General features: G+C 43.2%; 2 protein-coding genes and 1 long non-coding RNA gene across 3 annotated transcripts in view; 2 read left to right on the top strand and 1 right to left on the bottom strand.

Annotated features, from left to right (window-relative positions):
• Positions 1-1,117: 1,117 nt before the first annotated feature.
• Positions 1,118-2,744, bottom strand: supt4h1 (SPT4 homolog, DSIF elongation factor subunit). Its single transcript, XM_084028679.1, has 5 exons — positions 2,579-2,744; positions 2,003-2,109; positions 1,859-1,914; positions 1,543-1,596; positions 1,118-1,438 (listed from the first exon to the last, which is right to left on the bottom strand). The coding sequence occupies exons 1-5, from the start codon at positions 2,645-2,647 to the stop codon at positions 1,371-1,373; spliced, it is 354 nt and encodes a 117-aa protein (XP_083884805.1). The 5' UTR covers positions 2,648-2,744; the 3' UTR covers positions 1,118-1,370.
• A 2,855-nt stretch (positions 2,745-5,599) lies between these two features.
• Positions 5,600-6,564, top strand: LOC311025703. Its single transcript, XR_014598413.1, has 3 exons — positions 5,600-5,931; positions 6,172-6,273; positions 6,404-6,564. It is a non-coding gene; the product is annotated as an uncharacterized lncRNA (long non-coding RNA).
• Positions 6,565-7,609: 1,045 nt separating this feature from the next.
• The window catches only part of rnf43 (ring finger protein 43), a 77,889-nt gene continuing 59,829 nt past the window's right edge, over positions 7,610-25,669 (top strand). The window contains exon 1 of the mRNA XM_084028939.1: positions 7,610-9,096. Coding sequence (XP_083885065.1) covers positions 8,875-9,096 — 222 coding nt within the window. The 5' untranslated portion in view covers positions 7,610-8,874. The remainder of the gene's footprint in view (positions 9,097-25,669) is intronic.

Below are 25,669 nucleotides of genomic sequence, written 5' to 3'. Positions count from 1 at the left end.
GGGACATATTTTCTCATTTATTTATATATTTTTGTGCTTATCTGTATGTCTTAAGGCGGCCCTTTGAATTCCTTCTGTGTGTGCTCCACATCCTGGACTGATTTCTAACACTTTGATGTTCTGACAGGATTCAGGGAGTATTCAGGGAGTGTGTATGCTATAATGTGCACTATAATACTTCACTAAAGTGTAGCTGCCGCTGTCTCACTAGGCATGCCTTGGAGCTTAATACCAGCACCATGTCCCTGCAATGAGACCTTTAAAGACAACAGCAAGAGCTTACTGTGCTCACTTGCAGGTATTTAAAGAGTCCTCCTGATCCATCAGGTTACAGTGAAATTAGACAATGTCCATGCAGCGCCCCCAGCAGTAAACAAATCTTCTTCTTCAGGACATCAGCTAACAATAGACACAACCCACAAACATCAGATCTGATTACAGACTATAGTACAATCAAACTGCAGCTACAGCAGCGATGGACACCGGAAGGCATTTAAAATGTAACTGGGGAAACTATTAATGACACAGCAGGTGAGAAACAGTTACACCGCCATTAGTTTGGCTGATTGCCCCCTACTGGCAATATTTGGTACTGCCCGTCGTTCCAGTACTCAGGTAAATGCGCCATCTTGTGGCCCAAATAAATAAGCACGGGTGTGTTTAATATCATTATAGATTATGATGTAACAAGAATACAGTAATACAGCCTCGCTAGTGGCTCAGTGAGGCAGTACAGCAGAGCTAAATGCTAAAGTTAGCATGCTCAGAGTGTCAGGTTGAGCGTGCTAGCATGTTAACATTAGCTCATTAGCACAGAGTAAAGCTGATGGGAATGTCATTAGTTTTGTAAGTGTTCAAAGACGTGTCTATCATTTGCAGTGAGCAAATAAGTTATTGATTAATGTTGGGCCATATGACACTGTGGACCCCGATGGGTTTTGATTGTCATAGTTCTTTCAGGGGAATTTAGGAAGCTGTTTTATGGACGTTTCCTCAGGGAATTCCAGTGTGCTCTATCATCTTTGGCACTGGAAATACTTTCACTGTCCACTGAAATTCACCGACTTCTAGCCCCTTAATCAACAAACATCACTATGCTAAAAACAATTACTCATGGTTTCTTTTTTTATATATAAAAAACAGACCTTTATTCTTGTCCTCAATTATTCAAAGAAATAAAAAATATCCACCTTCTTCTCCCCACACATGGTAATATCTCTAATCACAACAACAAACACAAATTAAACAGTTGAAGAGCGGTGTCATAAGGCAATCAAAATGATCAAATGCAGTCCCACTGTTGTGACTTCTTCCTGGAGTTGACGCTGCAGTATGACACGGCTCTGGTGTGGCTAAACCGGGAGCAGCCATTATGTCTTCACTGCCGTGTCTCTGGATTTGTAGATCACTCCTCTGCTTTTCAACTCTCTCACCACACCTTCAGAAAAGGAGAAAATAAATGTAACACTCAATAAAGGAAGGAATTCCGATCAAGGAAAAGCCAAACATTTCATTTGCTGCATAAGGTTAGATCAAATGTACCTGGAGGTAGTCTGCCTGTCACAGACACTGCATATACACCTGGCTTGAAGTTGCCTGTAGGATGGAGCAAAACGTATACATAAATTATATTAATCGTATCATGAATCAAACTGAAAATGACTACTTGAACATTGGGTTTACTAACTTTGATGCATATTTTTTTAAAGGTCCTTACTGACATCACATTGAGTGACAAAGACGAACAAAATTATCAGCTGACTTCTTATGTTGTTGTCCTTTTCACCTCTGTCTCTTTGCTTAATTTAGAGTTTCTCCCTGATGGACAGACAAGTACACGCTTACAGTACATCCTTACCTATCCTCTGCCATTTAGCGACCCAACTGTCCTCAGGACTCATCATGGCTATCACGCTGTGGACACACAGATAGTAAGAGGTCAATATTAAGAAAAACTGCTCAATCCATTTGTTTGACTGATCAATACTAAATCAATGCTTACCCGTCAAATGAGGAACTTGTGCATTCATAAACCATCTCTCGGTTGCCCTTCATCTGAAGGTAGGACTCACAGTTGTCACAGCCGTCGTATTCAAACTGGTCAATGGTCTAAAGAAGACAAAGATACATTACATTATGACTCGTACTACATTATATGAATCCAGGACAATAAGAGCGATGCATGGACACAACAAACAGGTAAAGTGAGATACAAGCTACTTAGACCAACAGACATGATCTGGTGTATCAAGACGACTTTTTATCAGGGTCAACTGACCCACTGCTGTGATTAATCTACTTTAGTGACCTCGTTATAAGAGTTGGTGCTAGAAATGTGAGTTTAGCTAAACATGCGTGGCTTGTAAGAAGACAAACAAACTAGCGCTATTGTAAACGAGTACGGGCCGAGTTCAGGTTGTTCTGTGTTATTTGGTTAATAAAGGACATCGTGAAAGCATCACCTTAACGTTTTAGTTCACGTGTTAAGACACAACAGAAGAAAATACGGCGTAGAGAGCGGCTACACGTTAGCACAGATGCTAGCTTGAGCGATTCTTTCTGGTATTTCATAGTTTACCTTCACTAAAGAACAAAGAAGACAGGCTCGCAGATGGCGAAGGTCTTTAGGGACCGTTTCCAATGCCATTATGTTAAGCTCCTGGAGAAATTACTAGTGTAATACAGAAATAGCAAACGGATTATTGTTTTGAGTAATTCCAGTCGCCCGGGATTTACGTCACTGGATATGAGGACCTCGTTCAAACCAGCGCAGAGGGGTCCTGGTGTGCGCCTGTATAAAAATATTAACTTCATCATACAAAACCAAACATTTCAGTTACAGGGATTATGCTTGGGTTGATTGATAGTCATGGATAGCTTCTGCTATGTCTATAAACTTGTCATGCATATACTTAATGGACTCACTTGCCCCAGGCTCGCATTTTAAGATCTGCATATTCATAATGCTGCCATGATTGTCTCTATATTAGAGCCCTATGATCCACACACTGATCTCCTCTGGGTCAGACACTCCTCACTGATCCTACATATTAACTTGAATCTGATAAATTGAATGGTACCCCGACCATTTCATTATGAACACATTCATAACATTTCAAATTTCACTTACCCTTCCTCCCGTCTTTTTTCACGATTTCATTATTATAGTTATTTAGAGCTAATTTGTCCATATGTTGTACAGTAGCTGAATGCATTTACTCATGCTTGTGCTATACTTGAGTTAAGTTTAGTTTATTTATAGTTTATTTCAGTAAATACATTGCAAGTTGCACTCCACTGCATTCGTTTGACAGCTATTGTCACTACTTTACAAAATAAAATGTATAAAGAAAATCATCTTATATCTTATAAAATGTGATGTTACTAGACCAGCTGCAACCATATTGCATATATATTCAGTATCAAGGATCTAACATGTATGATAGAGTAGATTCTGTACAAGGAGCATGCTTTTGATGAGATTTTGCTGCTAATACTTGTGTAATAACATTGTGAACACAGGAGTAGACTCTATCATGGTAGTTTAAGTAGCAGTGAACTACTTGAATACTTTTCAACCAATGAGTTGTCCCGGACACACAAACCGAGTCATTAACCGCCAGCAGGAGAATACCGAGTAACTGAATCGGTGTTTGAAAAATGTTTCAACGGTTTGGGGATTTCCAACGGCTCCGAGAACAGCAAAGAGACATTTTGGCGAAACCAGGTACAGTTCACCTATCTGGGTGTTTCTTATTCCTCAACAAATACAATAATATATCGAATTAATTTCATGCAAATTGAATTAACGTCGCTGTGCTGAAAATCATTTTAATATATAATAAACAGGAGTTGGCTTAACACCCGCTAATGCTAACTTATGTTAGCAGTAACACTAAAAGTTAGCATTTCGGGTCTTGTGACTTTAGTAACATTGGCGCTAACGGTCAACAAATTACAGCTTTTTTTACTTTAACATTATAAAACGTTATTTTTTAACGTTATGTCACTTCATAACCTATAACATTAACGTAACTGGTAGTGCAGGTGGGTAATTAGCTACCTAACGTTAGCATTACGGAAAGGTGCTCAAGCAGGACGCAGTTAGGAAACCTTCCCTAAATGTGCATTTACTATCGCGTAATTAAACGGCAGTGAAGTTAGTAAACTAGCTAAGATTCACACCCAAACCGAGGATGTTTTCCTGACATTTCCTCTTTATTAAAATCAATTTTACAGGTTAAACCATGGATGCTGGTGAAATATCACTCCCTGACAGCGTCAACCCAATTTGCTTCCCCGCAAAATTATGGCGTTTGGTGAACAACCCGGCAAATACAGCCATCAGCTGGGACGAGTTCGGCGAGGAGGTGGTTATCGATCAGCGTCGTGTCGAGACCCAGGTCCTCTCTCCTCGGGCCGACACCTCGGACGACGCTGACGCCTTCAAAACGACCAACTTCTCAAGCTTCGTCCGTCAGCTCAATCTGTACGGCTTCAGGAAATCCACTCGGAACGCGGGCCTCGCTGGCTACCATTATTTCCACAACCCAAACTTCAAACTGAAGCACCCCGAACTTGTTGCGAGCCTGAGGAGACTCACTGTCCACAACAAGATGAAGATAAAAGCTGGTTTGGAGGTGAAAACTAAGACCCCGAGTAGGTTCCGGTGGATCCCATCCAATGGAGGAGGTGAGACACAGACAACCATTCACACCTAAGGGGTATTTCGAGTCATCAATTAACTTATTCACATCCTGCATGTTTTTGGACTGTGGGAGGAAGCCGGAGAACAGGTTGTTGTCATTCTTTGTTTTTTCCTGTTTCTGCAGACAGTTCATCCATGCAGAGTCCCACACATCAGGAGTTGATTCGTCCTTCCTCTCCAAATAAAGCTCAGGCAGTGACAGCACACAGTGGAACCCCAGTTCCACCGCGATTCCTGGCGAGGGGTCACAGTGCAGCTCTCACGCCTACTGTCTTTGCCGCAGATAAAGGGATACCAGCATTTTTAAGCCACCAGTACACTGGAGTAGCCTCAAGCTCTAAAGCTGTGCACGGTCAGCAGGGTTTACTGGCTCGTGCAAACCATGGAAATACAAATGCACAACGTCTGCCTGGCTACTATTCTTCACGTGAGCATCAAATCAGTTAGACTGTTAAGAGTATGTGTGGAAGAGTTGTCGACACACTATTTACATCACTTTACTAAAATAATGAGCAGAAAATATTTAAGCTACAATGTTTTGCAATACACGAAAATGTACTAATCTGTGTTTATTCATTAATTAGTAATGCAAAAATGTTGACTTCAACTCCAAACCCGAAACCTGTATGTCATAATAAAAGATGTTATGTTTTGTCCTGGTTGAAGCTTGCCAGTGCTACCATCCGTACATCGTGGCATCACATATGGCAGGTAGTGGACTTCTGACGGGGTCCTTCTCTCCCAATTACCAGGCGGGTGAATGGGAGCTATTTAGTTTGTTATGTAATGCAATGATGCACACCATATCTGATTAGTCAATGAAGATGGAGTGCTCTGAACACACTGTCTAAGACACTTCTTCTTTTTTTAACACACTGTTTCAGGCAAGATATCCCGTGAACATGCTGCGCCATGTTGTTCAGAACCAGGACTCAAAGGAGAAGGAAGTCCAGGAGGTGAAAAAATGTGGCATCAACTTGGACACAATTTTCCAGATGGCAGAAGACGTCATGCCAGCTCCGCCCAATACCAGCCTGGTTCGCATTGTGACCCCAGAGAAGCCAGACCCTGTGTTGCTGCCGTTCTCCATCAACACCATGCTTGGTGATCACCCTCCATGTTCTGGACCCATTGTACTATCTGTGACAGGTGAGGCTGCTCTAGTCGCATTCGGACAGCGGGGCCAGGGACCTCAGCAAATGCCTGAAGATGCCATATTGGAGGTAAGCCTCGACACTGTAGATCTCCTGAAAGCACTTAGCTCTTTTTTTCTTAAGCCATGATTCTTTGCCAGGAAAGGCTGGGGGACGTCTGTCCAGCAGTTTGCAAGTAACAATATACATACATGATGTGTATTTTTTTTTTTTACATTTGATAGGGCATTTACATTATTAGAGAATGTGTAACGACTTAGCAGACGACCTGTACATTATTTGCTGTCGTTTCCTCTGTGCTGTGGCAAGGTTACCTCTGATGATGCAAAAACCTCTGGGGTTAGTGAGACTCTGAGGGGGATGAGTCAGGCCTACAACAGCAGAAGCACAGGAAGTACACATGGTCTTTAGGTAAGAGATCATTGATCACTTAGGGAGCACATTCAGAGTAAAATTAGTGCCATTGAAAACGTGAATGTTCTTTTTCAAGTCATCACTGCAACTAGTTTACTGACAGTTGGTTTTATTTCTCGTTTCTCAGCTTGTCGATATGATTGGCATGTGACAGGGAGTCTTGATTCACTTCAGAATGTGATCTTCAGTTCTCACTATAACCAGTTATATTTCCCTTTTATTGATTATTTTTTGCAGGTTTGATGTGTTCTAATTGTAATATCTTTAAAACGTGAAAGTATTTATATGTTGTACATGTGTGTGTATTTTAATAGTAGTGCCTTTTCCAAATGTTTAAGTGACTTTGGTAAATTTAAGTGACACTCAGTCATATTTTATCCTTTCTCAAGGAATTATAACTACTTGTACTGCAGTACATTTTTAAAAAGAATCAAATCAATTAAATTTAGCCTCTACATTTTTAACACATTATTTAAAATGTAACAAGCTTAATTATACAGCAAGGCTAGCTCAGCCTCTCCCCATTTTAATGTGCAGGTTTGCCTTACAGTCTGCTTTTAATATCATAACTAGTGGGTTTTTTCTCGTAGCGAGTTTGAACAAAGTGCTGTAATGGGGGAGAAAACATTGAATAAATTGCTTGAGCATATCATTATTAAATTTATGAGTGATTGTTGGCTTTGTGATGGTGACCAAAAATATTATATTAAAGTGAAATGTATTTCCAATCATTGAGGCGGATGGTTTGTTGTGTGTATTTCATTATTTCTTGTTGACACTGCAGCAGTGTGCTGAGATGGTCTGCTGGTTGTGTCGGATCATGTACACTAGAGGGAGCCACTGGCTCGTTTTTGATCAGCCCCGCTGCTGTGCGGCTGCTCCGCCCTCAGTCTTCAAAGTGGCCTTCAGGTGCTACTCGAAAGCTCCCCTTATATCATGACTTGAAACTTTTTGTCAATGCTGTAACACGCACGTGTTTGTGGGCTGAAAACGAAGCCGGTGATGCCAGTGATGTTTGATTGCTGGTCATTATCAAAGACTGCAATTTGACATGACATCGTGTGAAAATAGGGGAAAATACACGTTGGAACGTGTACTTTGATTTTTGATGGTAGCGTCATCATGGTACGTTAAAGTACCCGTAACAACATTTGTCCACACGGTTTCTACGTCGTCCAAATAACTCAGGTGCCAAAAACCCATCCTTCCCCAAACACATCTGTTCGTGCATGTGCATCATGTCGTAAGTTCCCGATCTCCGAGCGCCCGGGAAGGCAGCAGGACACTGAGCAGGTAGAGAGTGTCAATGAGATCCCAGGGGAGCGAGAGACAGTCCGGGAGGTAGACTTTTGGGACGGTGTTATAACTGTACACGGCGTCTCTCCACGTTATCCGCTTTACATGGAGACCACGACGAGTTTGGACCACTTTGACTCCGTACTTTGCGTAGTGGTGCTACTATGTAATCGTTGATGGTTTTGATTAACGATTGATTTCCCGTCGGTGTCCTCAAGAGGATCGTATCTAATTTCTTATAGTGCAGCGGAGGCACTGAACTCGGGAATGGTTGTTTTCTTGTCTCTCTCTTTTTTTTCCTTTTTTTTTTTTTTTTTACAGCGAGTTGGTTTAAATGACGAGCGACTCTAGAGAAGAAGTTGATGCGTCTGTTCGAGGAGTCGCTTTGGTTTTCGGACCCAGTAAAATGACCAAGTTATGAGTGAAGTCAGGCAACGGTCCATTGCTTTGGTTAATAATTAGATAGAGCGCTGTACTGCATTTAACAACGTCTTCGAGGATTATTTGTCGCAATCCTTTTGGTTGTAAAAAAATATTACCCAACTTTTTGGCGCTGCGCTGCCCGACAGCATGCCTCATAACTTTCCGGCGGCAACCTGTAACTCAGCCTTTGAAGATCACGCTGTCGCCGTTTGTGGATTTAACCAGAAAGTGTGGCGCCCACAGGATGTGCTGTCTTCTGACGCTGCGTGTCAACTCGTGCTGTGTGGTTGTACGCTGCAGTGACTGCTGTACGCCGTAATATTATTGGCAGTTTGGATACGGATGAAGATCGATACACCGTCTCCAGGACCGGCCCTTCTGGGAGAGGATACCGCAGCTCCGCTGTAACGCAGGCGCGTTACCGATGAGGACATTGAGTGTCTCATGAAGACCCGGCTGCCGGGAACCGGTGCACCCTTCAAGTGTCTCCATGGTGCCTTTCAGCGGGCACTCTTTCGCCACCCACGTTAATGACACTGGATAAAAGTTCATTCAAGCTCCTCGTATCTCGGGAGATATCTGTGAGGAGGCGCGTTGTTCCATGTGGCCGCAGAGTGACAGGCATTTCTCCAGCGTGCACAGTTTGAATATTAACTCTGGTGCTGAATGGAAGTTTTGGGACATTGGGAGTTATGATGGCAGTCCTCCGGCTTTAACAGTTTGGATTTGATCTGTTTAGCAGTAGTCGTCGAGGCGACCAGAAGAAGTGGGACGTATAAATATACATATATACATATTTCCTCCGTTTGTTTATCCGCGGTGCTCGCCTGCTTTGAAGTCCACCATGTGCGGCCGGGCACCGCCGCTACAGCCGAGGCCATGACCGTCCCCCAGCGGCGCCTGGCCGGGCTCTGGCCGTGGCTGCTCATGGCGGCCCTGCAGGTGGTGCTGGGCCAGCCGGGCCTGGAGTCCGAGCGGCCGGCCCTCCGAGCGGTCATCAAGGTGGCACTGCTGAATCACGAGCCGGCGGGGAAGCCCATCACCCTGGAAGGGGTGTTCGTGGGAGGAAGTGCCGGCTACGCGGAGGGGAAACTAATGCAGGTAAGGTGTCGCACACCGGGGCTTCCCGTCCTCACTACCTCCAGACATGCCCAGTGAAAAGAGGATCCCACTGGACACGGTTCCAGGGTGGGCACCTGTTCTCGGTGACTAGCGCCTTCAAAAGCTGTCAGGAATGTAATGCCTTGCTCGAAGACACTGAAGCAATGTGGATGAGTGGGGCTACTTGTTCATGATGGACAGCCTTACCACTTGGCATCCTTTGTGCCTAGATATACATTTACATTGGCCTGGTGCTCTGTGAGCTATTTTGTCACAGGAGACCCTCCCAGTGTGGTAGATGTTCTACTGCTCTTATGTGTACAAACAGACACAAGATCAGTGTTATTGAACTTGGATATTCACCCATGACACAGTAATGGAAAAAATACAGATACTGCAGATTCATTATTCAATGTCAATAGATTAGAATGGAAAAAGGTCAAATATATATATAAAAAAAAAAACATTGATCTGAAAATGTTTAATTCACCAATCCCTCTCTCACACATTTCTCTAACTTATAAAACCGTTCCTCCACTGTGTGACAAACCAAACCATGCTTGTTGCTGTACGCCATCAAGATAATGTAGTGACCATGGTGTACACCTCGCTGTATCTTTCCGAGAGCCGCGGCTCCCACTCAGCGTGTGATGACAGAAAATCTAAATTCCTCAAACAATAGTGATGACATGCAGGTGTTATTGCGGTTAGTCTGTTTTCCATCTATTTTTACTTATCCATGAAAAACATGGCTTTGGTTGAGGTTGCCAACCTTTTTATGTGACAGCTTTGTTTTGCTCGAACTATTCATGACATCTAATGTTCTTCCAACATTTTAATATCAAAGGTGTGGTTGAAGACTGTTAACAGCACGGCAAATCGTGTTCAGACTCATGCAGACCTATAATTGAAGCAAAAGTAGTTTTTTTTTTTTTTTTTTTTTAATTGTTGAGAGAGAGAAAAAAGCATGCCCGTACCTTGTAAATGTAAAGTATGTGCTCTTTTCAGTGTGCATATTTAGGATTCAGGAGTGGATTAAGGCTCCTGGGCCTTTAAGCTTGGCTATGTCAATTTATTTACCATCACCGGAGTAACGAGACGACAGATATGAGGTACTGTAGGATCTGCTCACTCGCCAGGCGTGGGAGGTTTAGTGAATGGCAAGCCAGATGCATGCAGTTAGCCATAATTGATAAGGATTTACATGGCTTCTCCACAAAGAAAGCCCAGAATTAGGCTCCGTGAAAAGCCATTGCTGCTTTTCAGCTCCAGTTAAAAGCGATTTGGCTTTAATGTGTCTGTGTGGGATGTTGACAACAACATGTTACAGATGCCTATCACGGTGCAGGTGAGATCAAAGGCACTTCCAGCCTTTCTGGGATTTACAGTTTTATTTATTTTTCTTCCCCATAAACCCTTGCGCAGTATTTTGTAGCGTTCCAAATCTGGAGCGGGACTACATGAAAGGTCTCAGTAAAGAGCTTCAGCAACATACTGTAAAGGAGCACATGGGTGACAGCTTGATCCCCAGTATAGACTTGATGTCAGTCTGGATTTCTTTAAAGCGTTGAGAACGGTTCACCGGCGTCACATTCAAACTAATATTTTCTACATCTCTGCCAGACTCAGCATGGTGACAACCTAATCCTCTGGTCCCTGTTTTTTTATTTTTTTTGTGCTTTTCTGCTGCCTATAAAAAGTCTGTGCGGTTGGTTTTGCCCGCTGTTCTGTTCCCTTGCTTCCCCAAGTCAAACAGTTGGTTGTGGTTGTGTCGGAGGCTAGAAAGGTATCCTTCTGTCAGACACTCTTTCCAGGCTGTTCCCACAGTGCACAGAGGTGGTGTTGTGCTGCAGGATGCTCTTTGTTGCAGCCCAGGCCTGTTCCAACAGGTCCTCATTGCCTCTGCAGGCTGCTTTACGGTCCCGCTTTATGTTCTTGTCTTCCAGTGGGGAGGGGGGGTGAAGGCTGGAAAGAAGGTTGAGCCCCATGGATAGATTCCCCACCTCTTTCTGTCTTAGATGACACTGGCTCCTCTGTGTTAAAGGGACAGTTCATCTCATAAAACATATTTTTCCTCTTGGCTGTACTGCTTTTTATCAACCTAGATAGTTTTTGTGCAATTTGGCGAGTTGGAGATATTGCCCATAAAGATGTCTGCCTTCTCTCGAATATTATTAAAACGGTACTCGGCGTGTGGTCCTTAAAGCTCCAGAAAAATACATTTGAAAAAGTCAACAAACACTCTTTTCAAGAAATCACGCTTGTTGTAAGTAGTTTCATGATGGAACTATTTTCTTTGAAATCGAATTACACCCGCCAACCAAATCACCGTGGAAGGAGAATAACCAACGCTGCTAGCTCACCTAGCACCACTGAGCTAACATTCCAGCTCAACTTAGGCGGATGTCATTAATGGCTATGTTTAATTTGGGGGTGAACTGTCCCTTTTTATAATCATAATTCCTGTCTGTGAGTTGTGCACTTTTGGAGTCTCAGAAACTACCGCAGACATTTCTCTGGAGTGCACTGAAGCACCATAGACTCTTTTCAGAAGTTACTTTGATTACTTTTGATTTTGGCCACATGCCCATCTGTATTATCCTGGGCCCTTTTGCTCTAAGAACTGTCTCATTTTGGAAGTTGATATCACGAAACAGCCTTTGGCATTGATCTTAAATAGAGATTTAATTTAAAAGTGTTTTAGATGAGTCATGCAACATTAAAAATTAAAAATTACGGCGCTGTTACATAAATCACGTATTGTAGCCTTTTGGCGATCCTGTTATGTTTTCTAACACTTCGAAGGAACAAACTCCCAGTGCTTGAAAGGGAAGATATTCCTGGTTTTGTGAGTGTATTCGAGTCATAAGACTTTGCTTTGGTACACATCTCCCTCTGATCTGTTAAACTGTGATCTCCCTGGAAGTGTGCCCTGTCCTCTGAATGAACACGTTCATTGGAACACTGGCTGGGGTCTGGCCAGCACTATTTGGACAAATACAAGTGCTGAGGAATTTTGACTCCCTCCCCCTTTCCAAAATGAAGCATGCATTATGACCAGAGAAGTGCAAAGGCTTCTAGGATTACTTTGAACTTGAGAGGATTGTCAACTGTCCTCTGTTGAGAGAAGGAGTTTGAGTTTATCCTCCAAATGGCATCGTGCCATGAAGTACATCGTAAGAGCTCCACCTATTTTTGCTCAAAGCCATCTTGACTCTTTCTTTTCTTCCTCGTGCAGTATTTTTGGATTTTTGTGCTTTGAAATGTTGAATTGACCTTTGAGAGCTCCCTTAAATACATCAGCTATAATTAAGGCAGGGCAGGCAATTGACTGAACACCAGTTAACTCTGCACCACTTCACATTCTTTCGTCTCCCTTCTCAGTGTCCCACAAGGTACTGAATGCCTCCTCGTCTCTCCCCGAGCCCTCCGCTGTCCGAGGCCACTATCTGCATGTTTCCCTGGCACGGCCGTTTGGGAACGAGGGATGGGAGGGCGGAGGCGGCGCTGAGGGAGAACATCAAAGCGTGTCCAGTTCCGAACGTGAGCTGGGATGATTAAAAACCGAGACTGTTTACACTGCACTTCCCATATGGGCCCTCTCCTCCCCCTCCCTCTAGATTTCCTGTCCATACTTCCTATCTCCCTGGATGAGATAACAGCCTGTCCGGAGCTCCTCAGGGCTCCTCGCTGCTTTATGTGGAGGTGCTGCTGCGCATAGTTTTGCTTTTGTATATGTGGCATAACATAAATATGTATCAAAATAATATTTGTTTGTATTCCTGTCCAGGTGCCTGGAACTTCTTTTTTGGTTTCATGTCAGCCCTTGAAAGTCCTTGTTGTGATAAAAATGAAAATCATGAGTTTGACTCCACAAACAACATTTTTGGAAGATGTGATAGACTAAGCAACAGGGATGTGGATGAACTGCAATGTTGAAATGAATATCTTGACAGTAGAATGGCTTCATACATGATGCCTGTGGCTTCTCAATATTTCCCTACATAAAAACCTCCAATTATTTGCTTGCTAATTAACGGAACAACCTCCAGGTATAAACCCACACGTTTGGCAAACAGAGTCACTCACTGAAATTCCACTTCTTTTGTCCTTTAACAATACGCCAACAGTGAGAGTAGCAGTAGCAAAAGGCGCGCTCAACCATACAAGACCGCAACATAAGCAGCAGTAGAATCACGTCCCTATCCGTCCCATCTGTCCCTCGGCAACACTGGCAGTTATGTAAAGGAAAAGAATCACTATAAGCTCACAATTTCCCTCCGCTTTGCCACGGCACATGTTGAAAAGAAGGCAGACTTTTCTGTGATTAACTACTGTTTATGTTTTTTAAAAAGAGGAAAGCTATTCAGGGGACAATCGTTAAAGCCAGCGTATAACATAAGAAACATGCTCAGCACTGTTGATGTGGAGATTATTCACATTCCTTTATGTGGCCAGCTCACACAGATCTGCTGTCAAGACATGTTCGTGCTTTGTGTTTCCATATGGTCACCAGTTCAGCCTGCCTGCTACTGCTTTCCTATCGTCTCCTTCCTCCAGTGATCTGAGACTACGATTCTGAGTTTCCTCTGGCTCTCACCTTGAACAGACCCCCGTGTGTGTCCAACTTATCAGACAAGCTCTGGACTAATGGGTTCTCCTCCTGAGCAGGGACAAAGCTGCAGCCTGCAGCACAGGCAGCAGGGGCTGGTGCTGTCCTGTCCACCCTCTTCCACAAGAGATGGCTGTTGAGATGCTTCTCAGGGCACTGGGAAGAAGGGAGAGGCAGGTAGGGGAAACATGGCAAATCTCTTAATCCTGCTGGCCCCCTTCTTTTTAAGTCATTAGACCAAGTCTGGAATTCATGAGCGTTATACAACACATTCTTTTCTACTTTTCATAGCTCTCCTCGTGCAAATAACAAGAGAAAGTATCTGTTACTTCAGTATTCACTCTGCTACAGCCACTGTTTCACTCCTCCGGTGCCTAATTCCACGTTTTTGTTGTTGTTGCACGTCTATGTAGAGCAAGGAAACACACACACACACACACACACACGTACGTAGACACACAATCGCACAATGCAGTATGGTAAAGGCATTAGTAGTGGACTTATCCTTGAACCGGCCCACAGACGGGGCGAGCTGCAGAGGAAAAGAGGGGAACATCAGGACTGAAACAAACAGCATTACCATATCTCACATTAAAGTGAGGGCTCGTCCTCCTGTACTACTATGTTTGTGTGTGCCGTCACATTCACACCCTTCATTGATCTCGGACAAAGCGGTGGAAAAACTTGAAATGGCGCACACGCACAAACACGAACGTGTACTCGTATTGAACTGGTAATAATACAGGCTTTGTCTCGCTCTAACTTTTGAGCAATTTTATTGTTTGTCCCTCTGAGAAACCACCAGGGCACTGAAGGACCAGCGAAAGTACGCTGCTCTTTCAAGTCGTGCCATCATGTAGCCACGCATCCGTTACAATGGAGAGCAGTGAGTCACCACTGGCTATAAAAGAGCACATGCACGCACACATACTCAAGTGCATTCACTTCCCTTTTGATGGCACCGTACCTGACACACGGCGAGGCGGGGCCAGGGATGCGTTCAGGGACGGTGGAATTCAATTATGTCGGGTTAAACAGTCAAGAATACCTTGGCATTTTTGCATTCCCACTGAGATGGGTATCTTGGGCGACCTTTCTGAATTTGTCCTGACAGCGTAGATGGAGTGAAGCACCTGACCTGCAACCTTCCAGTGGAAACCCATCCATGATGTGTTGCCTGTAACTGTTTTGTATTCTCCCCCAAAGACAAGTTTAACAAATTTGATATATCAAAAAATATGCAGTAGCTTTAGATATTATGTTTTTTCAGCTTGTCTTTTCCGTACGTCTGTCCTTACACATGTCCATCCGTCTGGTCCATTCTCGTGAACGCGACGCCTCAGGAACGGCTGGAGGAAATGTCTTCAAATTTGAAGCCAAGGTCCACTTGGACTCGAGGATGAACTGGTTGGTGGTCAAAGGTCACTGTGACCTCACAAAACATGTTTTTGGCCATTTTGACAGAATACATATGCTTTTTAATGACAATTCCACACAAACGTGTAACAGGATAAAATAATGAAGCGATTACATTTTGGACAAATATGGATGTAAATTGCATTTTGACTGGTTGGCGGAGGCAACAAGGCAGTAATTCTAGTTATTCATGCTAATGGAATGGCTGTAGGAATGTTGAACTCAGTCAGTCTGTCCCTTTCCAGTCCAGTCCAGGCTGGAGTATTTCAACCTGTCTCGGTACAAAGATTCATGGGGGCAGATGAATTTGGTGGTCCTCAGACCTTTCCTCTAGCGCCACCATGAGGTTGACATTTATGGTTGTGAGTTAAGTGTCTCAACAGACATCGTTAGCATGCTAACATGCTAAACTGAGACGGCGAACGTGGTAAACATACGTGCTGCACATCAGCTTGCTAGCTGTGTCATTGTGAGCATGTTGGCATGCAGAAGCTAGCATTTACCGGTATGTCAAATAAAGCCTCAGAGAGCAGCTAGCATAACTGCAGACTCTTAGTCTAGTTTATTTTCTGAAGATTGATTTGGCTTCTCCGTGTTCAGAGTAAATTTACTGTTAATTTCAGCCAAATGTTTTCATAGCTGATGTATGAGCTGAATTAGTCGTAAAGTCCCTCAGTGATACTTCTGCCCCGCCTTTCTGCTCGCGCTAACATCAAAGGCTCCGAAGCTTCTCTGCCGTTTTTCATTCCTCGGTTTGCCTCGCTCCTCTATCTCCCACAGCGCAGCTTCAAATTCCTCCTCCTCACCTCGGCTCCTCTAACCAGCCCTCTCTTGTTTCTTGACAGCTCTTTAAAATGGTTGTAATTCATCGCATGTGCTTTAGTTTCAAGGACAAAAATGGCTACATGCACTCAAAAGGCAGGAAGCGCTTACTTTGCTGAGAGGTTGGAGGAAAAGAGTCATCACCATACCACAGATAAATGCTCTCTGACAAACTCCCTCCCTCTCTCCGGCTCCCTGTGGCTCCTTCACTCACTCTCTCAGGCAATCTTTTTTTTTTTGTTTGTTTTTTTTTGTTCGCCACTTCAATAACACCTTCCAGCAATGTAATTTAAGCGGAAGTTGTTTGCTTCCTGAAAGAGGAGCTTAAAACTATTTGAGCTTCATGTCTGTGAGATACGCTTGCGTCAGACTGATTTAGTTAAAAAGCAGAATCTGCAGTGAGCTCGGTGCAGTCTTCTGAGTGGAAGCACATTTTCTACTTTTCTGCTTGAACGCTTGGCCCAGCGATCCGCAAGAAGAGAAGCTTTCACCTGTGTGACGGTCTGAGTGTGTGTGTGTGTGTGTGTGTGTGTGTGTGTGTGTGTGTGTGTGTGTGTGTGTGTGTGTGTGTGTGTGTGTGTGTGTGTGTGTGTGTGTGTGTGTGTGTGTGTGTGTGTGTGTGTGTGTGTGTGTGTGTGTGTGTGTGTGTGCTGAAACTTCCTGTCTCTTTCAGACTAGAAGCAGCTACAGACCTGAGAGCAGCGTGTCCTATTTAAGGATTTCAATGATGTAAAGAGTGAAGCACAGGAGGACAACGGGGGACATTGGGTGTTAAATGTGGTGCTCGGCCTCGGTGTGTGTGCGTGCATGCACAGGAGGCGTAGCTCCCATACTGAGATCATTTACCAAACTCTATTAAGCGGGATCAAAGTGACTTAGATCTTTCAGTGCTGCATGACTACAAAAGCCATATTGTAACCCCAGATCCAGGGAGATAACGCTGCTGACAAAAAATGCTTTATGTCTGCAAAAGTCACATGGTCACTTCCAAACAACAAACAAGCATGACCTGCTATCAACCTTTTTTCTTTTTTTGGGAGGGGGGGCTTCTTCTCAGAAAGGCTTCAGTGATGGTTGTGATAATAGTTATTCTCTGCTTCAGTTTGATTTATTGAAATGTGAATTTGGATGAGAAACTGCACCTAAGTGGCTTGAGACGTGTTGAAATATTGGCCTTGCAGCACTGTTCTACACACCAGCGCCACATGCCAGCCATGCTTATCGTTGGTGCAGTCTAGTAGCCAGTTGTTTAGGGAAACAATAATCACCTGCTGGCAGGTTCATTCTGAAATTCTGACTTCTCTGCCTTTTGGTTCATTTGAATCCGTTTCTGCATTAAATGAAGGTCCATAGAAGGAGTTATAAGATATCAGTCCTGGTTGAGTTGTGATTATTGGTGGTAACAGCAAGTGCGGTTTGGCACTACAGATCCCAGAATTCTTTGGGCAGACGACAGCGGCGGCCGTGCCAACCTTGCTGACAAATATGTCCGTGTTTCACCTGTTGGATTTCTTGAATGTCGGCTAGGAGTCGGTTTGTATTAGCAGTCGCTTAACGCATTTCTGTGAGGCGTCAGGGGAGTGACCGCGAAACTGTACGGCTTATATCAATAAGACATAATTACAAAGCGTAACCATGGATTACATGCTTGCATCCTTCCCTGTGAATCCCTTCTGTGTAAGTTGTAATTTGCACAGGAATGGCGGACTCTGGAAAAACTAGTCTAGTAAACAGGTCTCATGAAAGTTTGAAGGGTTATAATTTAAATCTAGAGATAGGGATGACTGTATCTGTGTCCCTTGCTGATTGTTCAGCTTGCACAGTTGATTAAGGGACATACAATTACTTTCAAATAAACAGTAAACCACATAACATGTTTTCTATCCTTGGATTCCTCTATCACCTTTCTCATCTTCCTGACTTCAAATGACTTCCAATTGACTGAAATAATGAGCCATGACTTCCTGATAGAGCTAAATCCCCCTGAGGGTTTTTAGAGAAGTTGTATTGTTATTTAGGAGACAGGTGGTGTATCACGATATAAAACACGTCCACGGAAAAATTACTTTGTCATTTGTTTTTTTTGGCTTGAAATATTAAAGTAGTATTTTTTTACCATTCGTAGTTGCTTGCCTGCTCCTAATGACTGCTGTGTGAAACGAAGGTGAATGATTGGTCTCTTTGAACACGGCTGATCATCATGCTTTCAGTCACATGCCTGCCAGCATGATAGATGACTGTTCTCTCAGTTGGACTAAATGGAAAGTGCATGCTTCTGAATCAGGCAAAGGTTGGTATTTCTGCCAGACAAGTGTGTTTAACTGATGAGTTCATCTCCGTTCACCTGCAGGGAGAGCTTTCCTCTTCAGGAAGCTTTTATTGAAAATGCATCCTGGCGTGACGTGTCACATGGCCTCGGGCGCTATATGCACATATTCATGCACTCACAAATACATTTCTCGCTACTTAAGTGTGCATATGCAGAAGAGATCTTTATGGGTCCATTTGTTTTTGAGGAAACTCGAGACTTAACAGTTCCAAATTTTGGGTTTGGGTTGGATTTTGCTTTACTGTCTGTGATCTCAGGTCGGTCTGTCAAGAATTATGCTCATAAATCCTAATAGGGACTTATATTACCATTAGAAATTGTCAAGACTCTGTAAGATCTGCTTATATATACATACAAATAATCATATTATATCGGCCTAATTATGTTTATATCATATTCAGAAAGACCTCCTGTCACAGTGCCTCCTGAATTTGCAGGAAAAACAAAAAACCTGCAAAAATAAATTGCAACTCCAAATCACAGAGATTCTGTATTTCTGTGATTTCACATATTATCACATGACCTCTGTGTTTGAAGAAATATGGGTCATTTGCAGCATCATTTTTACTTGAAAAAGTACAGACATGGCAGATTTGCATGGGATTAAAATTACGGATTAGACCTTAAATTAGTCTTCTGCACCAAACTCTCTTTTACCTCCACTAACTTATTAGAGACCAGATCAGTGACTAAAAGTAGTCATTTTTGTTCGCCACTTATTTATACCAGTGTTCGGATCCTGCACATTCAACCTGTTGAAAATGAATAACTGGATCTAACAGCCTCATCGTGTTGATTCCCTTCTTCCTTCCACTGTGGGGTCAAAGATATGGATTGGAGTGTCCAAACAAATAAAATGATCACAATCAGGCTAATTATCGACAGTAGAGTGCATATATTTCTTACTTTGTTGTTCAGGACTGCGGCACTGCACGCTCTTCATAACAATGTTTTCAAAGGCCTTGTAGCCGCTGTGAGGCCATTTTATAGCTTTATACTCCCTTGAAGCAGGCAATAACAATGCTGCCACCAGCCATGCGGTGACCTTGTCGCACGCTGCAAAAACAACTAAACCCGAACTTGACTGTGACTGGTGCAGCGCTCAGGAGTGGACTGCGTATCTGGGAGACCCGTTCCAATTGGCCATGACCTCCTGACTGGCTACTCCTAATTAGAAGCGGTCCCTCACAGTGCCTCCCACTCTTGTCCAAAGTAAATACCTTGGCACCCAGCAGGAATGCTGACAGACTGCTGTTTAGGGTGCTCCGAGAGAGGCTTGGCCAGCCGCTGACTCCCCTCGTGTTTAACCCTCTGGAGTGTGCCGCAGCCAACACTCACAACTAACACTAGTCAGCAACGGAAACACACAAATGACTTCATTGTTGAACTCGCTCAAAATATGCTTTACTATCTTGGCTTTTTCATGCCAGCATGCTGTGTTGGTTTTCCACTCGGAATGCATTAAGATTGCTCTCTTCTAAATGGCCTTGACCACAGACTTTAGGGAAGTGATAGAGCCCGAGGTCTATCATCTACATCTGGGTTACATAACCAACATTAGGGCTTCCTGCAGCCTCCAGGTGGAAAAAAAAAACAGATCCTCGCTGTTTCAATGTCAGCTGCCCTTGGTGTGCAGCGGTTCACTGGAATCGGGTGGGAGGATCAAAAGGCCGTCTGTATTTGAGAGAACAGGGCCATGATGTCTCATCAGGGCCATTCACCTGATAACCTCCTCGGTGGGAGCCGCTCCAAGGCAGCGGGAAAGTAGTACTTGACAGCTAACAAGGCATGTTTGTAGAGCTGTATGGAGTCATGTGTGCTCCTTTTTTTACTTTGTGACGGACTGTCGGTGACGAGGGCTGCCAAACCCCATTCCCTCACAGGGTGCTATTTAAACCCCCAGATTGCTGTGCGGGAGTGGAGTGGAGCATGGTGTTGCTCTTTGTTCTGGGCCTTAGGTTAGGGTTAGCACAGCATTACACCACAGCAGCCCTGAAAGCCAGCTCTAAAGACTAAAGCAGAGCTGTGTGTGGTTTGGTGTTTGGTCTGCTCACTCTGAGATTAGAGCAGCAGGTTGGCAGAGGATTGGGTAATGACATGTCTACCGCTCTCGGGGCCTTGGACTGTCTGTGACTGCGGGGAATACTTGAAAGCAACACACACACATACCTAAACACACACACACACACACACACGAGTGTAGCACTTCTTCCTGTAGGGTAAATTTGACCATGAAGACACGCTCACATTGTGGTAACAGAAACAACATAACCTTTATAATCTCTGCCAAATGAGATGTGACATGGCCGTCCACTAATAGTCGTGGACACAGATGACACATATTATTCCACTCATGTCAGTGATTCAAAAATCTTATTTTCCAGAGCCTCAAGTCTTCATGACTGTCTGCAATGATAATGAATGTAAAAATGAAGCATGAGACAAAGTGTGCCTCTGACTTTGAATAAGGCCACGGTGACAGCAGGCTCAAAGCTGCAAGTTGTGTAAGGATGCAGTCATTTGACACACACATTGACACTGTTACACTGGTATACTGATGGCATACAAGGTAGCGCCCCATCAGAATCTAATCTAAGGCCCATTCACACTCATGCACTTTTGGATTCCAATAAGATTAGCATTCAATTTGTCCTTTTGTGCATATTTCCATTTTACACATGTGTGTGTTTATACTTTGGAATGTGTCTGTGTGTTCACAACATCTGACACTGAAAATAAATGTGAGTTAGTAGTTGTACACTTTTAATTTATCTCATTAATCATCTGATTTGATGAAATGATGTGATTCGACAAATCACATTATTTCCTGAATTCTAAAATTGTATTTGCACCGCATGCCGTGTCGTGATATATTGGGCCACGTCGTTGCCGTCAGACGGCTACAGTTAGTTTTAGGCACAAACCACTTGGGTTTAGGAAGAACATCAGCTTTGGGTTTAAAATAAGCATTTAAACAATGTGAAACATAAACAACGTAACATAAGTATGGAAAACATGTCGTAAACATCACTAAAATAAGACTTTAAGAACACAAACACGCATCTTAAACACCAGTCTACGGGTTGAAAGTCCTGTGTTTGTTTTACCCGCCCACCGCCCTTTTGATGCTGCGTCACACTGCTCCGTGCATATTATATATTAACACGCATGCATTTACATCGGCGTCGGTACAGACGACGTGGCATGAAAGGAGAGCGTTGTTATCGGTGCGGCAAACGGCATGCAAATTGTCACGTCAATTATACGCCATTTGGTGAGAGCGGACTGACATCCCACAGTATTTCATGAAGGAAATCCTGTTGAGTGCTTGTTAGGACTCTTGGTCCTATGCGGGTCAACAGCATGTTCATGTTCAAAGCAAAGAGCCAGGAGCTGAGCCAAGAGTCCCAACGCTGCCAGATCTACCTGAGAGGGAGGGAGGGGGACTGCAGTTCTCTGACCTACCTCCATGCCGCTGACTTCCACTGTTTGCCCACTCTGTTAACTATTACCAAAAGGCTGTGTACCTTGGCTGCAGCCCAGCACTCTTACACATACTGTGGCCCATTATCAAAGGAGACCTGCACTACAAGCCCTGGAGTCCTTCCAAAAAGGCCACAGCTACAGTTTGTGCTTCAAGACCTATCCCGACACTGCAGCACTATCTTAGCCCTCCCTCCTGTCTTGTCTCCCCATCGCTCCCCCTCCCATAGTCTCTCTCCCTCCCTCTCTCTCTTTCTTCTAATCCCCTTGCTTGAACATGCACATGTGGGTTAAACTGTCCTTGGCAGGTACCTCACCCACTCACACTGCTCCCTAGAATCCCTTTCATGTTTGCGTTCACTTTCTTCGGTTTGGTCACAGTGCAAAAGTAAAAGCGTATTTTGTGGGATTAAAAGTAACTGTCAGTGTCTGCGGTTATGCTGTGTTCACACCAAACATCAAACTGCATTTTTCACAAATGAGGCGCATAAGCAAAGTTTGCATCATCAATGGAAATTCAGCCCTGGGTGATGTTATCAACTCAGACAGACTGGACGCCGTTTGATTACTCGGTGTATCTGGGACTCCATAGCAGAGCAGCAATAGTGGTTATGTTGGTTTCTTCATGGAGCCCCGTGTCTCCAATACGTCTAACTTGAGTGATGTAAATAAACACAAATGATCCTGTGTTCAAACTTCATTCATTCATTGCCACGGAGGGCCGAGGAGTCAAAAGTAGCAGTCTATAGTCTACAGTCTCAGAAGTACAGATACTTGTGAATAAAAAGTATCACTTTGAAGGACATTTCTACAGGATTCTTTTTTCTTTTTTTTGCCAACTGAATTTTGCATCATCTTAATAAGAAAATAAATAATTGATAATTCCCCACAAATGCATTAAAATTAAAGTAGCAAGCCTGTTTTAAAATAGGAGTATGCTAGAAAGATATTTGTTTTAAATAATTAATAAATGTCCGGAGAAAAAGGTTTAGGCTTTTTTTTTTGAGTCAAGTAAGATTTTCGATTTGGGTGTAGAGTTGATGTATCTGCCACTTTATTTCTTGATTGTAGCAACTTTAAAATATCAGAGACAGGAGTTCGCTTATTATAATGGCTTACATTTTCCTATCATAGAAAAAAACTATTTGAATGTTTTATGCAGCATTATTTATTGTACCTTTTATTTTTTTCTACATTTATGTGCCTATGATGACTCAGGAGTACATGCAATACACCCAAATTTCCTTCGGACAACAACTATCTTATCTTAAATCAGCCAAATTCAAAATCCATCATATGGTTGGTTAATTGTGCTTGGAAAAGGACTTGAATGATCAATCAACTGATCGTTTAATGAATTAGTCATGAGTCAGCAGGGGAAGGTTTGATCACAGTATCTTCAGTGACATTAGCAGCTTTTTTTGTTTGTTGTGTGTCAAAAAAGCAACTCCATAGCTGAAAAAGTAGCAAAATCTGATTGTGGTTAAAGTGAGCAGTACAAGGAGTCACATTCATCGGTTGCGGTTTGTAAACAACATCCAAACACTGGCCGCTCCTCCCCGGCTCAACGAGGGCGAAGCTTTGTTTGTACTCCCGTGAGGAGGACCGCGGCGCGAGCCTCCACAGATGGAGAATGAGCTTCATCCACTTGGCGTTTCGCCTCACTATACATATTGTTTTTGGCGCTGTATGCCAGCCTCCTCTTGGAGTGCTTATGATCTGCCACTTGGTCGCCACATTTTTATAGAAGTTGATGCCCACAGACTTCCATTTGGTCACTTGTACTTTAGTTTGTCATAAATGTTTGTACCAGCTATCTCTTAGCACATAAAGGCACCATCTGTGATCCAGATGTAAAGAACAGTCACCCTAACTCCTAAAACCGAAAGACAAACGTGGACCTGTTGACACAACTGTTATCATTGTTATCACAACTATCAACTCTCACTGATATATCAATTTTTGCTTATTTAAACTTCCCATTATTCTGCGATAGCAATTCAATTATATTGCTATCTTGAGATATTAAGAAGATGACTCTATTATCTTGTTATCTTGAGATGACAGACCCATCTTCTAGCCGAGGTCCAGCCCGGTTGCCCAATTCATTTTGAGAAGCGGTCCATGAGGAATTATCCATTGACAGAAGAAGGACATCTGATCAGCTAATCAGATATCAATCAATTACCAACTTCCTGTAAAAGTGTAATGAGTAAACGGCCTGGGATGGTATCATTATCTATATTAATCCAGTTGGCACAGCCATACACTTGCTTTCTGAAGAAAGCATGACATCTACTGTATGTCACGATCCCAAGAAAACAATTTCACATAAAAGTAAACAATTATTGTATCATTAAACGGCCTTCTAGGACCAGAAATTCCCACTTAGTTATTTTAAGATAAAGAGATATGCTTGACGTGCTGAATTCCAAATTCAGAGTATATCTGAGCGAGCGATTGCATTTACGCTGCTCTCAGCATGGAGACAGCTGAGCCGGTGGCTAGCAGCTTAATGGTGGGAACAACGGCATAAGAGCTAACGGTGTTGACTGGGCAGCCGGAGGGTGGGCGTTACACTTCTGTGACGACGCTAAGGGTCGGGACGGCGTTAGCAGCTTAGCTACCCAGTGGGGTCAACACACAAGTCGTGGCCGGGCCGGCTATGTGAGGGTTAGGGTTAATGCTCTGAATTTTGAATTAATCCCTTTTCAGATAAGAGAATCTTTTATTAGTCCCACAGAAGGGAGTTTGAAGTATTTGTATTTTCAACATAAATGGAATAATAGTAAATTAAGAATGATCTGCATTAATTATCTGAGTTTGGGATATTTGTAGTATTTCACCATGGGTCATGTTAACTAATATTATATATTTAGTGTGCATAACATACTTAAAATGTGTGTCTTTGAGGTTTGTGCCAAAATGTCACAAGTCATTCATTGCAACCCATGAATAATGTCGGGCTGTTGCACTTGTGAACCAAAATATCATGTTCTCTTTGGCCAACCGCATAAAGAGTTCACAATGTAATGGATTTGTTATGCCCCCTGTTGGTTCATACTGATATGTGGCTGCCATATTGTTCGTCTAATTTTGGAATGCATACAGACTTTGTACATGGAAGTAAGCTGATGTTATCCTCTTTCTTGTCTAAAAATAGAGTTTGACCATGGAATGAAGTGATATCTACTGGGCCTGGTGTATTTTAAAAGAAATGAAGGTTAGAGTAGCCGATGGCAGCCAGTTTAATACAGTGAATATGTGCCCATCTGTGTCTTCATCACAGTGTATTATGTTGCTTATTTGATCAGGTGGCACCCTCATCCCACTTGAAGCAGGTGCGCACACATATTAGGTTGAATTGGACTGTACACACGGTGCTCTTGATGGCGGTGTGGAAGGTTGTGTGTGTGTGTGGATATTAAACTTGGAATCTGATTCTTTATAATTGATATGTAAACACAAGGTGCTTTGAAGTGCGTGTGTGGCACGGACTGTATCTGAAAGTGTGATGTCACATATATCCTCGGGCCATACACTTCTCTGTTGGCTCAGCGAAGCCTGCTAATGTGGAGAGATAATCTCCCCCTCCTCCCTCCACCTCTCCCAAGCTCACTTCCTCTCCCCAGCAGGAAGTCCTGGCCTTTTTATACCCCGACAAAGCAGTGGAGACACGGCCTTCTCATTGGAGCCTTATCTCTGCAGCTTTTAATTCATCTGCAGTGTTTACTGGCAGTCTTTTGATGCCAGGGGGGGAATGATTCAGCACACAATGGAAGAACCAACTGTGTCGCTTAAATCCTTGACCTGAATGTAGTTCATCATGTATATTAAAAATAATTTAACTTACATAATAGCTCACCTGCAATTCATTCTACAACGTCTCTCCTTTGCAATGCACTTTCTGC

This window comes from Eutrigla gurnardus (assembly GCF_963514095.1).
Source record: "Eutrigla gurnardus genome assembly, chromosome: 15".
Lineage (NCBI taxonomy): Eukaryota > Metazoa > Chordata > Actinopteri > Perciformes > Triglidae > Eutrigla > Eutrigla gurnardus.
Note: the sequence above shows the minus strand (reverse complement) of the source record. Positions and strands in the feature narration are given on the sequence as shown.

Excerpts from the sequence above, each read along its gene's own strand:
- supt4h1 (XM_084028679.1), bottom strand. The coding sequence starts at position 2,647 with ATGGCATTGGAAACGGTCCCTAAAGACCTTCGCCATCTGCGAGCCTGT. Across the intron at positions 1,915-2,002 it reads ACAAGTTCCTCATTTGACGG|CGTGATAGCCATGATGAGTC; the intron begins GTAAGCATTGAT and ends GTGTGTCCACAG. Across the intron at positions 1,597-1,858 it reads CGCTAAATGGCAGAGGATAG|GCAACTTCAAGCCAGGTGTA; the intron begins GTAAGGATGTAC and ends TCCATCCTACAG.